Source organism: Hemitrygon akajei, chromosome 1 (genome assembly GCF_048418815.1).
Source record: "Hemitrygon akajei chromosome 1, sHemAka1.3, whole genome shotgun sequence".
Classification (NCBI taxonomy): Eukaryota; Metazoa; Chordata; class Chondrichthyes; order Myliobatiformes; family Dasyatidae; genus Hemitrygon; species Hemitrygon akajei.
In genome coordinates this window covers 221190033-221204848 of record NC_133124.1, presented here as the reverse complement: position 1 = coordinate 221204848, position 14816 = coordinate 221190033, and the positions used below count along the sequence as shown (strand labels likewise).

The following is a 14816-nucleotide window of genomic DNA, read 5'->3' as shown; positions in this document are numbered from 1 at the left end:
ATAGAGACAAAAAAAGTTGCTTCCATTGACAGATGAGACTAGAACTAGGGGCCATAGCCTCAAGATTTGGGAGAATAGATTTAGGACAGAGATGAGGAGGAACTGCTTTTCCCAGAGAGTGGTGAATCTGTGGAATTCTCTGCCCAATGAAGCAGTGGAGGCTACATCAGTAAATATATTTAAGACAAGTTTGATCGGATTTTTGCATAGTCGGGGAATTAAGGGTTAAGGGGAAAAGGCAGGTAGGTGGAGATGAGTCCATGGCCAGATCAGCCATGATCTTATTGAATGGTGGAGCAGACTCAACCGGACATATGGTCTACTCCTGCTCCTATTTTTATGTTCTTATGTTCTTAACTGAAAGGCATCACCTACATCAGTGCAGCTCAGCCTCTGTAGTTGAAAGATTAGCGTTATTTGTCACATGTGGAGTGAAATGTGTCATTTGCATCAAATCAAGTCAGTATGCATTGTGCTGGGCAGCCCACAAGTGTCACTGTGCCTCCAGTGCCGACACAGCATACCCACAACTCCTTAATCCTCAGCTGTAGGCCTTTGGAAAGTGGGAAGAAACCCACACAGTCACGGGGAGAACATACAAACCCCTTACAGACAACGGTGGGAATTGAACCAGTCCCAGTATAAAATCTAATAGTGTCACGGACCCCAGCTCTATCCCACACCCAACCACAGTCCGCTCACACTCCAGACCAGATTGAAAAGGTCAGGGCCAGTGGCAAGGGACGAGCTGGTTCAGCTTGCTGCTCCAGGAGGCCGAGGTGCCTCTGTGCTGAACGGGTGCCGCGGCCTGCAGCCAGCGGGATCAGCAACTGTGGTGACGGGCTTCATGGCTCTGGACTCACTTTCCTGAACTTCAGCTGTTTACACAGTTTGATTTATTTCTGCACATTGGGTGTTTGACGGTCTCTTTTTAACGAGCTCTGTTGGGTTTCTGCGCTTTTTGGCTGCCTGTAAGGAGACGAATCTCAAGGTTGTATTAGTGTACATACTTTAATGAGAAATCAATACTCTGATTGTTCTAAAATCCTGAAAGTTCACGATCAGATGTTGGATTATTGTTTCTGTGCAAAGGTACCGACACAATTCTCACATTCTACAGGCAGATGACACTCAGATTCAGAGTAACTGTTGTCAAACATTCCAACACCAACATAGCATGCTCACAATCCCTGTCAGCACAATAAAACATCCCAGTGACGAAGCAACATCAACCAAACAAGCCCCTTTCCTCCCTTCCACCCAGACGCACACACAGGCCTCTAACCCCTGTGGCCTCCAGCGGACTCGGATTTCCAGGCATTGGGCCTTTGACTTCCCCACTGGACTCAGAGATTCACGGACTTGGTGCTCGACATCTTGGTTTCCAATCTCTTTGTTGACACCAGCCCGCCGAGGCCCTGATCTGAACCACAGCTAAGCTTCGAACAAAGTGATCCCCTGCTTATTCAATAATTGAAGCTCACCATCTCATGTACCATAGTAAAATACTGATGCGCCATCAATAACTCACTCTGAGACGTAAGAAGCGAGGTATCGGCTTTTATTGACTGGAAGAATGAACAACACTACATCCTGGAGAATGAGGTTGGGCTCAGGCCTCAATCGCCTTTATACAGGGGTCTGTGGGAGGAGCCACAGGAGCAGTCCAGACAGGTATATGTAGTTCACCACAAATACCCTGAACTTATCTTTGCTCCACACATGACAGGAACCGCTGAACTCGGGAAAAGACAAACACCAGGCAGGTTTGACACTCACCACTTGGCAGAGCAGAACATACTCTTTACGGTTGATACCACCACTGAACACAGCACAGGTCATGGAGATGTGGAACCAGAGGTTTAGTAACATGTGCCAGCTCTTCCTCGAGATCCGGATTGTGCTAAAAGAGCCGGAGGAGGAGGAGATTAATTAAACAGTGCACACAGACACATTGTACCCCACTACTGTGAAATCCTTGGAATACCATGGAATGATTGAACAGTAGCAGATCATTCAGCCCCACGAGCCTGGTCCAATACTCAGCACGATCATGTCTGACCCTCCTTTTAAAGATAAAGATTAGCTTTATTTGTCATATGTACATCAAAAAAGACAGTGAAATGCATTGTTTGCATCATTGTGTTTTTACAGGGTCGCCTGTAAATGTCATCACGCTTCTGGCAACTTACTAACCCTAACTGTTACATCGTTGGAATGTGGGAGGAAACTAGAGCACCCATGGGGAGTCATGTTATTCCCAGTCAAGGGGAGAACTGTTATTCCCACTGACCCTCACCCAGACCATAGCTCTCCATACCCCTCCCATCCATGTAACTATCTAAATAAGTTCAAATAGAACTTGCATCCACCACTTCCACTGGCAGCTTGTTCCACACTCTCACCACCCTCTCAGTGAAGTTCTCCTCATGTTCCCCTTAAATATTTCACCTTTCACTCTTAACCCATGACCTCTAGTTCTAGTCTCACCAAACGACAGTCACTTGTTGTGGACCCAATGTAGAACATGGCAGAGAGAGCGGTCAAGGGTCTGTGATAAGGTGGGTGGCGGGTGGGGGGGGGGGGCAGAGATGGAAGTGGTTTGAGGTGGAGGCCATAAGTCTCTATTGCTATCGATGCAATGCTCCTCAAACAGGATGAAGAGGTCAATACTCCCCAATGCCATTAGGCTTTACAATTCTACCGCCAGGAGTAAGATATGTTAAAGTGCCGGGGTTGATTGTATTTAATGTATTTAAGTAAACTACTTAAGAACTTTTTAAAAGCTATTATTAATGCTTTTGGAGAGAGTGATTTAGATGCATATCATATTTTTACTGAGTTAAGTATTGTATGTAATTAGTTTTGCTACAACGAGTGTATGGGACATTGGAAAAAATGTTGAATTTCCCCATGGGGATGAATAAAGTATCTATCTATCTATCTATCAAAATCACGATAAACATTGTTGCTGAATTACGGAAAACACACAAAGGCAAGCCAGAGGCCACATTTCAATAAGAGTTTGAGGAGATCTGTTTGCCATCAAAGACTCCAGCAAACTGCAACAGACGTACTGTGCGGAGCATTTGAACTGGCTGCATCACTATCTCGTGTAGAGGGGCCACTGCACAGGATTGGAAAAAGCTGCAGAGGGTTGCAAAGTACGCCATCTCCATCATGGGCATTAGCCTCCCCAGCACCAAAGTCACCTTCAAAAGACAATGTCTCAAAAAGGCAACATCCATCATTGAAGACCCCATCACTCAGGACATGACCTCTTCTCATTACTACCATCAAGGAGGAGGTACAGGAGCCTTAGTGTTTTAGGAACAGCTTCTTCCCCTCTACCATCGCATTTGTGAATGGACATTGAATGCATGAACACTACTTCTATTTTTGGCTCACTTTCTGTACTATTTATTTATATATATAAATCTATAAAAATATTATATATATATATATAAATTACAATAAGATACCTTATAATTTATGGTAAATTGTTAATGTAGTGCACAGTACTGCTGCCACAAAACAATAAATCTCACGACACGTCAGTGATAATAAACCTGGTATTAACTCTCGAGTTCCCTATACTAAGCCTAACCACTAACATACAGTATTTGAATTGAGTGATCGATATCAAGCAGTACCCCGAGTAAAGCTGAGTATAAATGGCCGAGCGGAAGCATGTTCATACAGAGACACAGCAGCCCACTTGGGGACAATGCCCTGGTGGCTACAAACACTGCCTGCCCTATCTCTCTGGACGGCAGCAATTCAGCAGAGCTGGGATGGGTGACTTACTTGTGCCTCAGGATGTAGGCAACGATGGCGGTGACGAGGCAGAGGAAGAGGAACACGGTGCAGGTGTAGATGACCGGGTGAAGAATCGGTATGCTCTCGTGGACTGGAACAGACTGGTTGCCTATCCTCTGCAAAAGAGACAGAGTGAGAGAGTGACAAACCTGATACAACATTCAGCTGCACTTTTCCAAACACATTCCTCAGACACGGATATGGGAACGTGGAACAAGGACTCGGCCACTTGGTCACTCCAGCCTGTTGCATCATTCATTGAGAATTTGGCTGATCTGTGACAATCTCAGTCTCCTTCCTACATTAATGCTTCCAATAGTCTCACAGGCCTCTTACACGCTCAGTGGCCACTTTATTGGGTACACCTGTAATCCTGCAAATACCTAACCAGCCAATCATGTACCAGCAGCTCAATGCATAGAAGCAAGCAGGCAGAGTCAAGCTGTTCATTTGTTGTTCAGACCAAACATCAGAATGGAGAAAACTTGTGATATAAGGGACTTTGGCCATGGAATAATTGTTGGTACAGGCACGTGGGGACAATGCCCTGTTGCTTTGAATGTGGCTGCAAACACTGCCTTCCTGGTTTGAGCAGCTCAGAAATTGATTTTCAAACACAACCATCTCTAGAGTTTACAGAGAATTGTGCGAAAAACAAAACCCATCCATGAGTGATTGTTCTGTGGGTTAAAATGCCTGGTTAATGAGAGAGGTCAGAGGAGAATGGCCAGACTAGTTCAAGCTGACAGGAAGGGGATAATAACTCAAGTAACCATGTGTTACAACAGCGGTGTGCAGAAGAGCATCTCTGAACGCACAACACGTCGAACTTTGAAGAGGATGGGCCACAGCAGCAGAAGGCCACACCATGACCACTCCTCTACCTAATAAGGTGAACACTGAGTGTATTTTCTCATGAAGTTGAAGAATGCCATTCTGCCTGTGGAGTCCATGTCAGCTCTCAGAGCAATCTCATCAGTCCCACTGCCTCACCTGTTCCCATCAGCTGCCTGATTCATCCACACACTGAGGGCAATTCACAGAGGCCAACCAACCTACTGGCACGTGGGGGAAGGCCAAAGCACCAAGGGGAAACCCACACTGCGAAAGAAAGAACGTGCAGACTCCAGACCGACAGCACCAGAGATGAAGATGTGAGGCAGGAGAGTGCTGGCGGTGGACAAGAGCTTGCCTTATTAGCAGGAGTGGAGCAACCAAAGGTGAGGATTTTAGAATCAGCAGCAGTGAGTAGGCAAATGGACACCAGGTGATGGGTGAACGATAAATGCAGGAGATTGGAAATCCAGAGCAACACACACAACACGCCAGGCCAGGCAGCATCTATGGAGAGTCAGTGTTTCAGGCCGACACCATTCATCTGGACTGGAAGAAAGGGCGGGGGGGCAGAAGCCAGAATAAAGTGGTGTGAGCGGGAGGAATACAAGCTGGCAGGTGATAAGTGAGATGAGGTGAGGGGGAAGGTGGGTGGGTGGGAAGGGAGGATGAAGTGAGAAGCTGGCAGGTGATAAGTGAGATGAGGTGAGGGGGAAGGTGGGTGGGTGGGAAGGGAGGATGAAGTGAGAAGCTGGCAGGTGATAAGTGAGATGAGGTGGGGGGGAAGGTGGGTGGGGAGGGAGGGAGGATGAAGTGAGAAGCTGGCAGGTGATAAGTGAGATGAGGTGAGGGGGAAGGTGGGTGGGTGGGAAGGGAGGATGAAGTGAGAAGCTGGCAGGTGATAAGTGAGATGAGGTGAGGGGGAAGGTGGGTGGGTGGGAAGGGAGGATGAAGTGAGAAGCTGGCAGGTGATAAGTGAGATGAGGTGAGGGGGAAGGTGGGTGGGTGGGAAGGGAGGATGAAGTGAGAAGCTGGCAGGTGATAAGTGAGATGAGGTGGGGGGGAAGGTGGGTGGGGAGGGAGGGAGGATGAAGTGAGAAGCTGGCAGGTGATAAGTGAGATGAGGTGGGGGGGAAGGTGGGTGGGTGGGTGGCGAGGGAGGATGAAGTGAGAAAGGGAAGGGCAGAAAAGGTAAAGGACTGAAAAAGGAGGAATCGGATATGAGAGGACAGTGGACCATGGGAGAAAAGGGAGGAGGAGGGGAACCAGACGGAGGTGATAGGCAGGTGAGGAGAAGAGAAGGGGTGAGAGGGGACCAGGTGGGGAATGGAAAGAGAGAGAAGGGGAGAAGGGTAATTACCAGAAGTTAGAGAATTTGTTGTTCACGGTTACGAGGTGTTGCTCCTCCAGTCTGAGTTTGGCCTCGTCGTGACAGAAGAGGAGCCGTGGACAAACGTGTTAGAATGGGAGTCAGAAGTTGAAGTATAAAGGGTAGCCCGGGGAGGCTTGTGTCTATTAATGGGCTGGATTCCCACACCAAGAGGCTGGATGGGAAACTCTCCAAGCAGCCACTTGGAAGGCTTGGTGGCCAGAGTCCTGTCCCAGCCTGCTGCCTCCCGCTTCCCCCCACCCCTCTACGTAGAATCCTGGCACATTCTCACCTTCAGCACGGCCACGTTACTGAACTGCCGGCACCACAGCGTGCTGACGTTGCCATTGGTGTGGGCGATCTGGCATCCCGCAGCCTGCCAGCCGCCAAGGCCACCCAGGAGGTCGAAGTTCCAGTGGGCCGCGACCTGGTCCTCTCCCGGCTGCCAGTGACGCAGAGACACCAGGAGGGGATCGGTGAGCGCGCCCACGCCACAGCCACCTGTATAGCACGGAAGAGCAGGAAGGAAACAGGAATCAAAGCACACGCACTTGCACCCTTGCTGCCCACACTGAAAGGAGCACTGCACAGGAAACCAGCATCCATCTTCAAAGACCCCCACTATCCAGACTATGTTCCCTTCTCAGAAAGAAGATACTGAAGCCATTGCCCCACACCAGCAGGTTCAGGAACAGTTATTACCCTTCAACCATTAGACTCCTGAATCGGTGCAGACAACTTCACTAATCTCAACTCTGAACTGATTCCACAACCAACAAACTCCCTCACAAGGGCTCGACAATCTCTATACTATTTATATAATAACATAATCGAAGGGAGGTGAGAGCATGGAACGAGCTGCCAGACGAAACTACGGATGTGGGTTTGATCTCAGTTTTCAACAGGAATGGCAGAGGTATGTATGGTTTCTCATATATTCTACTGTATTTCTTTATTTTGCTGTGAATGCCTGCAAGAAAATGAATCTCAGGGTAGCATATGGTGTGACGTACAGTACTGTGCCAAAGTCATATATACAGCTAGGGTGCCTAAGACTTCAGCAGAGTATTGTAGTAACTTTATGTATTGCACTATACTGCTGCCATAAAAAAAACAAATGTCATGATAGATGTGAGAGATGATAAACCTGATTCTGATCTGGGTCTCTATTGTGGATCGAGAGTGGGATGGAGGCAGGGAATGGGGAAGGGAAAGGGAGAGGAGAGGGAGTGGGAAGCATCAGAGAGACATTCTGTAATGATCAATAAACCAATTGCTCGGAATCAAATGACCTTGCCTGGTGTCTGCACTGGCACTCCTTCGCTGCCACCTGTCCCACACCCTTCCTGTGGCACTGCACCCTTGCCATTCCCAACATCCTTCGCTTTTGTTAGATTTACAAACTCGCTCTCCGCTCCACATTGACAAATACAGCACTGTACAGAAGTCTTAGGCACACTGACTGTATATATCCGCCAAAGTTGTTTGCAGAGTACTGCATGCAGTTTGATAATAAATTTACTTTGACTTTGACCTCAACCCAAGTGCCCACAAGTCCCCCAAATCCACTCACCTGTACCAAGTGTTCTCTGAACCCTCTCACCTGTACAAGGTGTCCCCTGAACCCTCTCACCTGTACTAGGTGTCCCTCGAATCCACTCACCTGTACTAGGTGTCCCCGAATCCACACACCTGTACTAGGTGTCCCCGAATCCACACACCTGTACTAGGTGTCCCTCGAATCCACTCACCTGTACTAGGTGTCCCTGAATCCACTCACCTGTACTAGGTGTCCCTCGAATCCACTCACCTGTACTAGGTGTCCCCCGAATCCACTCACCTGTACTAGGTGTCCCCCGAATCCACTCACCTGTACTAGGTGTCCCCCGAATCCACTCACCTGTACTAGGTGTCCCCCGAACCCACTCACCTGTACTAGGTGTCCCCCGAACCCACTCACCTGTACTAGGTGTCCCCCGAACCCACTCACCTGTACTAGGTGTCCCCCGAATCCACTCACCTGTACTAGGTGTCCCCGAATCCACTCACCTGTACTAGGTGTCCCCCGAATCCACTCACCTGTACTAGGTGTCCCCCGAATCCACTCACCTGTACTAGGTGTCCCCCGAATCCACTCACCTGTACTAGGTGTCCCCCGAATCCACTCACCTGTACTAGGTGCCCTCGAACCCACTCACCTGTACTAGGTGTCCCCGAATCCACTCACCTGTACTAGGTGTCCCCGAATCCACTCACCTGTACTAGGTGTCCCCTGAACCCACTCACCTGTACTAGGTGTCCCCGAATCCACACACCTGTACTAGGTGTCCCCGAATCCACACACCTGTACTAGGTGTCCTCGAATCCACTCACCTGTGCCAGCGAAGATGACAGGCGTTGATGGGCTCCTTTCTTTTCCATGATCCGCGAGGTTGGAAGAGTTGCCCGTGCTGGGGAATAGTTTGCCGTTGCGGAAAGCCACAAACTGCAGCCAGCAGCTGGAATTCTTGTGGCTTGGAGACGAGGAGGAGTGAGCAAAGAGAGCGGGCGGCAGCTGGACAGAGGCCAGAGCAATGCTGTTCTGCGAGATGGAGAGAGGCAGCAGGTCACAGGGTTACTAAGCAGGGCAACAACCCCTTCAGCCAAACTCACCATTGCTGACATTAGATTTACCCGATCTCGCCCCATCTCCCAGCGTTTGGCCCAGATCCTTCTAAACCTCTCCTATCCACGTATCGGTCCAAATGTTGTACCACTTTATTCCATATAGCCTCCTCCCTCTGTGTGGAAAACTTACCCCACAGATCCCCTTTAAATCTTTCCCCTCTCATCGTAAATCTCTGTCCTCTAGTTTTAGACACAAATACAAAAAGGGAAATGGGTTGGGGGGAGAGGAGATACATCTCTACCAAAGGAGGTGTAAGGCACTCCTTCCCTCCACTAGCCTGCAGGTCACCCTTGGGCAAGGCGTAGCACCTGTTTAGCACCCGATCAGGGTCATGTGAAGCCATGGGATCAGGTGGTGGATGGTGGTATGAGCAGCCGGTGCAGATCACAAGTCCTGGTTATGTGATCACTGACACCAGGCAGACAATCTCTGAGAGTATTGATAATGGCCGGGGTCACCCATCTAGTAAAGACACTGCCCAGAAGAAGGCAATGGCAAAACACTTCTATAGAAAAATTTGCCAAGAACAATCATGGTCATGGAAAGACCATGATCACCCATGTCATGTGACAAGGCACATAATGAACAAGTGAACAAACAATGGGATAAAGACTGTGACCATCCACCTTATCTACACCCCTGAAGGCTTTGTAAACCTTTATCAGGTCACCCTTCAGTTTCCTTCAGAGAAAACAGTCCCAGACTATCCGGTCTCTCCTCGTAACTCAAGCCCTACCATCTCAGTGGTATCGTTGTGAATCTCATCTACATCATATCTGTCCTTGACCAGTTCCACACCCGCTCCGAGTCTGATCCTAACTCTACACCCAGTCCCATCGAGTCACCTTGACAGGGAAGTGCCTCAGGGAGCTGTTGATGCTACCAGTGCTGCACCGGAACTGGAGGGGGTGAGGGACGCCTCGCGCCTGTCCCTCGAGGCTGCTCACTACCAGTCTGCGCTGGAATGCAGTGCAGCTGAGGCCGCTGTAGCTGGCTGGCTTCACCAGGAATGCCTCCAGTGCAATGTTTGCGGATACCTGCGGACAGAGAGCGTAGCATGAGTGGTGGCACCAGGCACGGGCAGGGCCGGATGGGCGGGGGGGAGGTCACTGGTGGGTAAACACAGGATGGGGAGGGGGTCAGCAGAGGGAACCAGAGGGGCAAGGTCCCTGGGGTTCTACCTGTAGAGGGGGCAAGTGGGACAGGGACCCCTGTGTGTTGGCAGCCCAAGGGTGGTGGGACAAGGGTTCCCAGGGTGTTGAACTCACATAGAAACACAGAAAATAGGCGCAGGAGTAGGCCATTCGGCCCTTCGAGCCTGCACCACCATTCAGTATGATCATGGCTGATCATCCAACTCAAAACCCTGTACCTGCTTTCTCTCCATACCCCCGATCCCTTTAGCCACAAGGGCCATATCTAACTTCCTCTTAAATATAACCAATGAACTAGCCTCAACTGTTTCCTGTGGCAGAGAATTCCACAGATTCACCACTCTCTGTGTGAAGAAGTTTTTCCTCATCTCGGTCCTAAAAGGCTTCCCCTTTATCCTTAAACTGTGACCCCTCGTTCTGGACTTCCCCAACATCGGAAACAATCTTCCTGCATCTAGCCTGTCCAATCCCTTTAGAATTTTATATGTTTCCACAAGATCCCCCCTCAATCTTCTAAATTCCAGTGAGTATAAGCCTAGTCGATCCAGTCTTTCTTCATATGAAAGTCCTGCCATCCCAGGAATCAATCTGGTGAACCTAATGTGGATAACCTCACATTTATCCACATTAAATTGCATCTGCCATGAATTAACCCACTCACCTAACCTACCCAAGTCACCCTGCATCCTCTTAGCATCCTTCTCACAGCCAACACCGCCGCCCAGCTTCGTGTCATCCGCAAACTTGGAGATGCTGCATTTAATTCCCTCGTCTAAATCATTAATATATATTGTAAACAACTGGGGTCCCAGCACTGAGCCTTGCGGTACCCCGCTAGTCACTGCCTGCCATTCTGAAAAGGTCCCGTTTACTCCCACTCTTTGCTTCCTGTCTGCCAACCAATTCTCTATCCACATCAATACAAAACCCCCAATACCGTGTGCTTTAAGTTTGCACACTAATCTCCTGTGTGGGACCTTGTCAAAAGCCTTTTGAAAATCTAAATATACCACATCCACTGGCTCTCCCCTATCCACTCTACTAGTTGCATCTTCAAAAAATTCTATAAGATTCGTCAGACATGATTTTCCTTTCACAAATCCATGCTGACTTTGTCCGATAATTTCACCTCTTTCCAAATGTGCTGTTATCACATCTTTGATAACCGACTCTAGCATTTTCCCCACCACTGATGTCAGACTAACCGGTCTATAATTCCCCAGTTTCTCTCTCACTCCTTTTTTAAAAAGTGGGGTTACATTAGCCACCCTCCAATCCTCAGGAACTAATCCAGAATCTAAGGAGTTTTGAAAAATGATCACTAATGCATCCACTATTTCTTGGGCTACTTCCTTAAGCACTCTGGGATGCAGACCATCTGGTCCTGGGGATTTATCTGCCTTTAATCCCTTCAATTTACTTAACACCACTTCCCTACTAACATGTATTTCCCTCAGTTCCTCCATCTCACTAGACCCTCGGTCCCTTACTATTTCCGGAAGATTATTTATGTCCTCCTTAGTGAAGACAGAACCAAAGTAGTTATTCAATTTGTCTGCCATGTCTTTGTTCCCTATGATCAATTCACCTGTTTCTGACTGTAAAGGACCTACATTTGTCTTGACCAATCTTTTTCTTTTCACGTATCTATAAAAGCATTTACAGTTAGTTTTTATGTTCCCTGCCAGCTTTCTCTCATAATCTTTTTTCCCTTTCCTAATTAAGCCCTTTGTCCTCCTCTGCTGGTCTCTGAATTTCTCCCAGTCCTCAGGTGTGCCGCTTTTTTTTGCTAATTTATATGTTTCTTCTTTGGACTTGATACTATCCCTAATTTCCCTTGTCAGCCACGGGTGCACTACCTTCCCTGGTTTATTCTTTTGCCAAACTGGGATGAATAATTGTTGTAGTTCATCCATGCGATCTTTAAATGCTTGCCATTGAATATCCACCGTCAACCCTTTAAGTATCATTTGCCAGTCTATCTTAGCTAATTCACGTCTCATACCTTCAAAGTTACCATTCTTTAAGTTCAGAACCTTTGTTTCTGAGTTAACTATGTCACTCTCCATCTTAATGAAGAATTCCACCATATTATGGTCACTCTTACCCAAGGGGCCTCGCACGACAAGATTGCTAACTAACCCTTCCTCATTGCTCAATACTCAATCTAGAATGGCCTGCTCTCTAGCTGGTTCCTGGACATGTTGGTTCAGAAAACCATCCCACATACATTCCAAGAAATCCTCTTCCTCAGCACCCTTACCAATTTGGTTCACCCAATCTGTATGTAGATTGAAGTCACCCATTATAACTACTGTTCCTTTATTGCACGCATTTCTAATTTCCTGTTTAATGCCATCCCCAACCTCACTACTACTGTTAGGTGGCCTGTACACAACTCCCACCAGCGTTTTCTGCCCCTTAGTGTTATGCAGCTCTACCCATATCGATTCCACATCCTCCAGGCTAATGTCCTTCCTTTCTATTGCGTTAATCTCCTCTCTAACCACATGGGTGTCTGGATCTACTACTTCCTGTCCAGTTCTCAAGGCTTAAACAATTTGAAGGTTTAAGCACAGATGTGCTCTTCCAGTCCTCATCAACCTTCACCCAGAAAATTAATATTGAAATTTAAACTACTCCTGTCCAATAGACCCTCCCCACTTCAATGAACCCCATTCACTGCATCCTTCACTGAAATTCCACCCATCATTAAACCCGCAACATCAATAAATACTGCCCCCACTGAATCCCACCCTACACGGAACCACACCCACCCGGACCCCACCCAACACGGAACCACACCCAACGTGGAACTACACCCACCTGAACCACACCCAACGTGGAACCACACCCACTCGAACCCCACCCAACGTGGAACCACACCCACTCGAACCCCACCCAACGTGGAACCAAACCCACTCGAACCCAACCCAACGTGGAACCACACCCACTAAATCCCACCCAATGTGGAACCACACCCACTCGAACCCAACCCAACGTGGAACCCCACCCACCACGGAACCACACCCAACACGGTACCCCACCCAACATGGAACCACACCCACCTGGACCCCACCCAACAAGGAACCACACCCAATGTGGAACCACACCCACCTGAACCCCACCCAACGTGGAACCAAACCCACCCGAACCCCACCCAATGTGGAACCACACCCACTAAATCCCACCCAACACGGAACCACACTCACCTGGACCCCACCCAATGTGGAACCACACCCACCTGAACCCCAGCCAATGTGGAACCACACCCACTAAATCCCACCCAACACGGAACCACACTCACCTGAACCCCACCCAATGTGGAACCAAACCCACCCGAACCCCACACAATGTGGAACCACACCCACCTGAACCCCACCCAATGTGGAACCAAACCCACCCGAACCCCAACCAATGTGGAACCAAACCCACCTGAACCCCACCCAATGTGGAACCACACCCACTCGAACCCAACCCAATGTGGAACCAAACCCACCCGAACCCCACCCAATGTGGAACCACACCCACTCGAACCCAACCCAACGTGGAACCCCACCCACCACGGAACCACACCCAACACGGTCCCCCACCCAACATGGAACCACACCCACCCAAACCCCACCCAACACGGAACCACACCCACTAAACCCCACCCAATGTGGAATCACACCCACTAAACCCCACCCAACATGGAACCACACCCACTGAACCCCCCCATCCAACATGGAATCACACCCACTAAACCCCACCCAACATGGAATCACACCCACTAAACCCCACCCAACATGGAACCATGCACACCACTAAACACTACCCCTCACTAAACCCTATCACTTCTGCCCCAGCTGCTTCGCTGGTAAAGATGCCTCATGCTGAACCCTCTGCCTCTCCTAATCAATCTCCTATCCACAGCCTCACTAAACCCTTTCTCTCACTTCCACTGCCCTCACTGATTTCCCCTCCTCTCTAACACGCTCCTGTATCCAGCCTCTGCTGACCCATTCCACTGTCTGTGGGTCAAGTCATTGGGCCTGATTTCAACAACTCCTCCCTGTTCCTTCTCCTCATCCTCCAGGTGTCTGGGTCACACCGACACCTCTGGGGCGGAGTGTGATGTCCATGGCACTAGGGGAGAAAGAGTGAGAGTGTGGATCATGCTGTGCTTCACCAAGGGTCTGCCAGTCAGTCCCAGGAACAACCATATTGTTTCCAAGATCAGTGGTCATATTCCAGAAGGAAGGATATGTATTCCCAGGATCAAGGACCATGCTCCCAGATCAGAGGGAAGGTTCTTGGGATCAGAGGTCATGAACCAGGGTCAAGGATCATGTTTCCAGAATAAGAGATAGCATTCCAGGGATCAGGGGTCGTGTTCCTGGGTCAGAGATTGTGTTCCTGGATCAGGGGATCACGTGCTGGTTTCAGGGGTCATATTCCTGGGATTGGGGCAGCATTCCCAGGTTCAGGGGTCGCACTCCTGAGATCAGGGGGTTTAGAGGCAGGAAAACTGACCTTGCTGATGGTCTGTGAATTGAACGTTAAAGTGAGGTTAGCGATGCGCTCCACAGCCCAGACAATCCGCGTACATGCTCCGCTTTCCTCCTGTGCCAACCTCAGCACCTGCTCATTCACCAGCATCATGTTACTGGCCACTTCCACGATCACATCCCCGAGCTGAAGGTGAAGGGCAAGGGAGAATTATCACACAGACAGGGAAACCAACACAGGTGAGCGCAGTCTGAGGGCGTGCACGGACAGCTCGCGAGTTTCTCCGCCGATTCCAGCACCACATAGCGTGTCCACCATGTTCAGCAGAACAAACAGCCTGTATACAACAAGCAGAAGCATCCAAACGAACCCCTTACACACCCCACCAGGATTTGACAGGGAGAGGCAAATGTGGCAGAGAAGGAGCGGGGTAGGGAGAGGACATGGAAGCATGCAGCCTAAGTGGTAGGGAACAGTGGTA

The 14816-nt window shown here is 49.1% G+C and overlaps 1 protein-coding gene across 1 annotated transcript in view; it reads right to left on the bottom strand.

Annotated features, from left to right (window-relative positions):
• Positions 1–14816, bottom strand: part of LOC140736117 (adhesion G protein-coupled receptor A2-like) — a 73811-nt gene that overhangs the window by 21249 nt on the left and 37746 nt on the right. Inside the window, exons 7-12 of the mRNA XM_073061911.1 lie at positions 14360–14521; positions 9536–9727; positions 8396–8603; positions 6315–6523; positions 3808–3935; positions 1780–1903 (exon numbers count right to left, since the gene is read on the bottom strand). Of these exons, the coding sequence (XP_072918012.1) occupies positions 1780–1903; positions 3808–3935; positions 6315–6523; positions 8396–8603; positions 9536–9727; positions 14360–14521 (1023 nt within the window). The remainder of the gene's footprint in view (positions 1–1779; positions 1904–3807; positions 3936–6314; positions 6524–8395; positions 8604–9535; positions 9728–14359; positions 14522–14816) is intronic.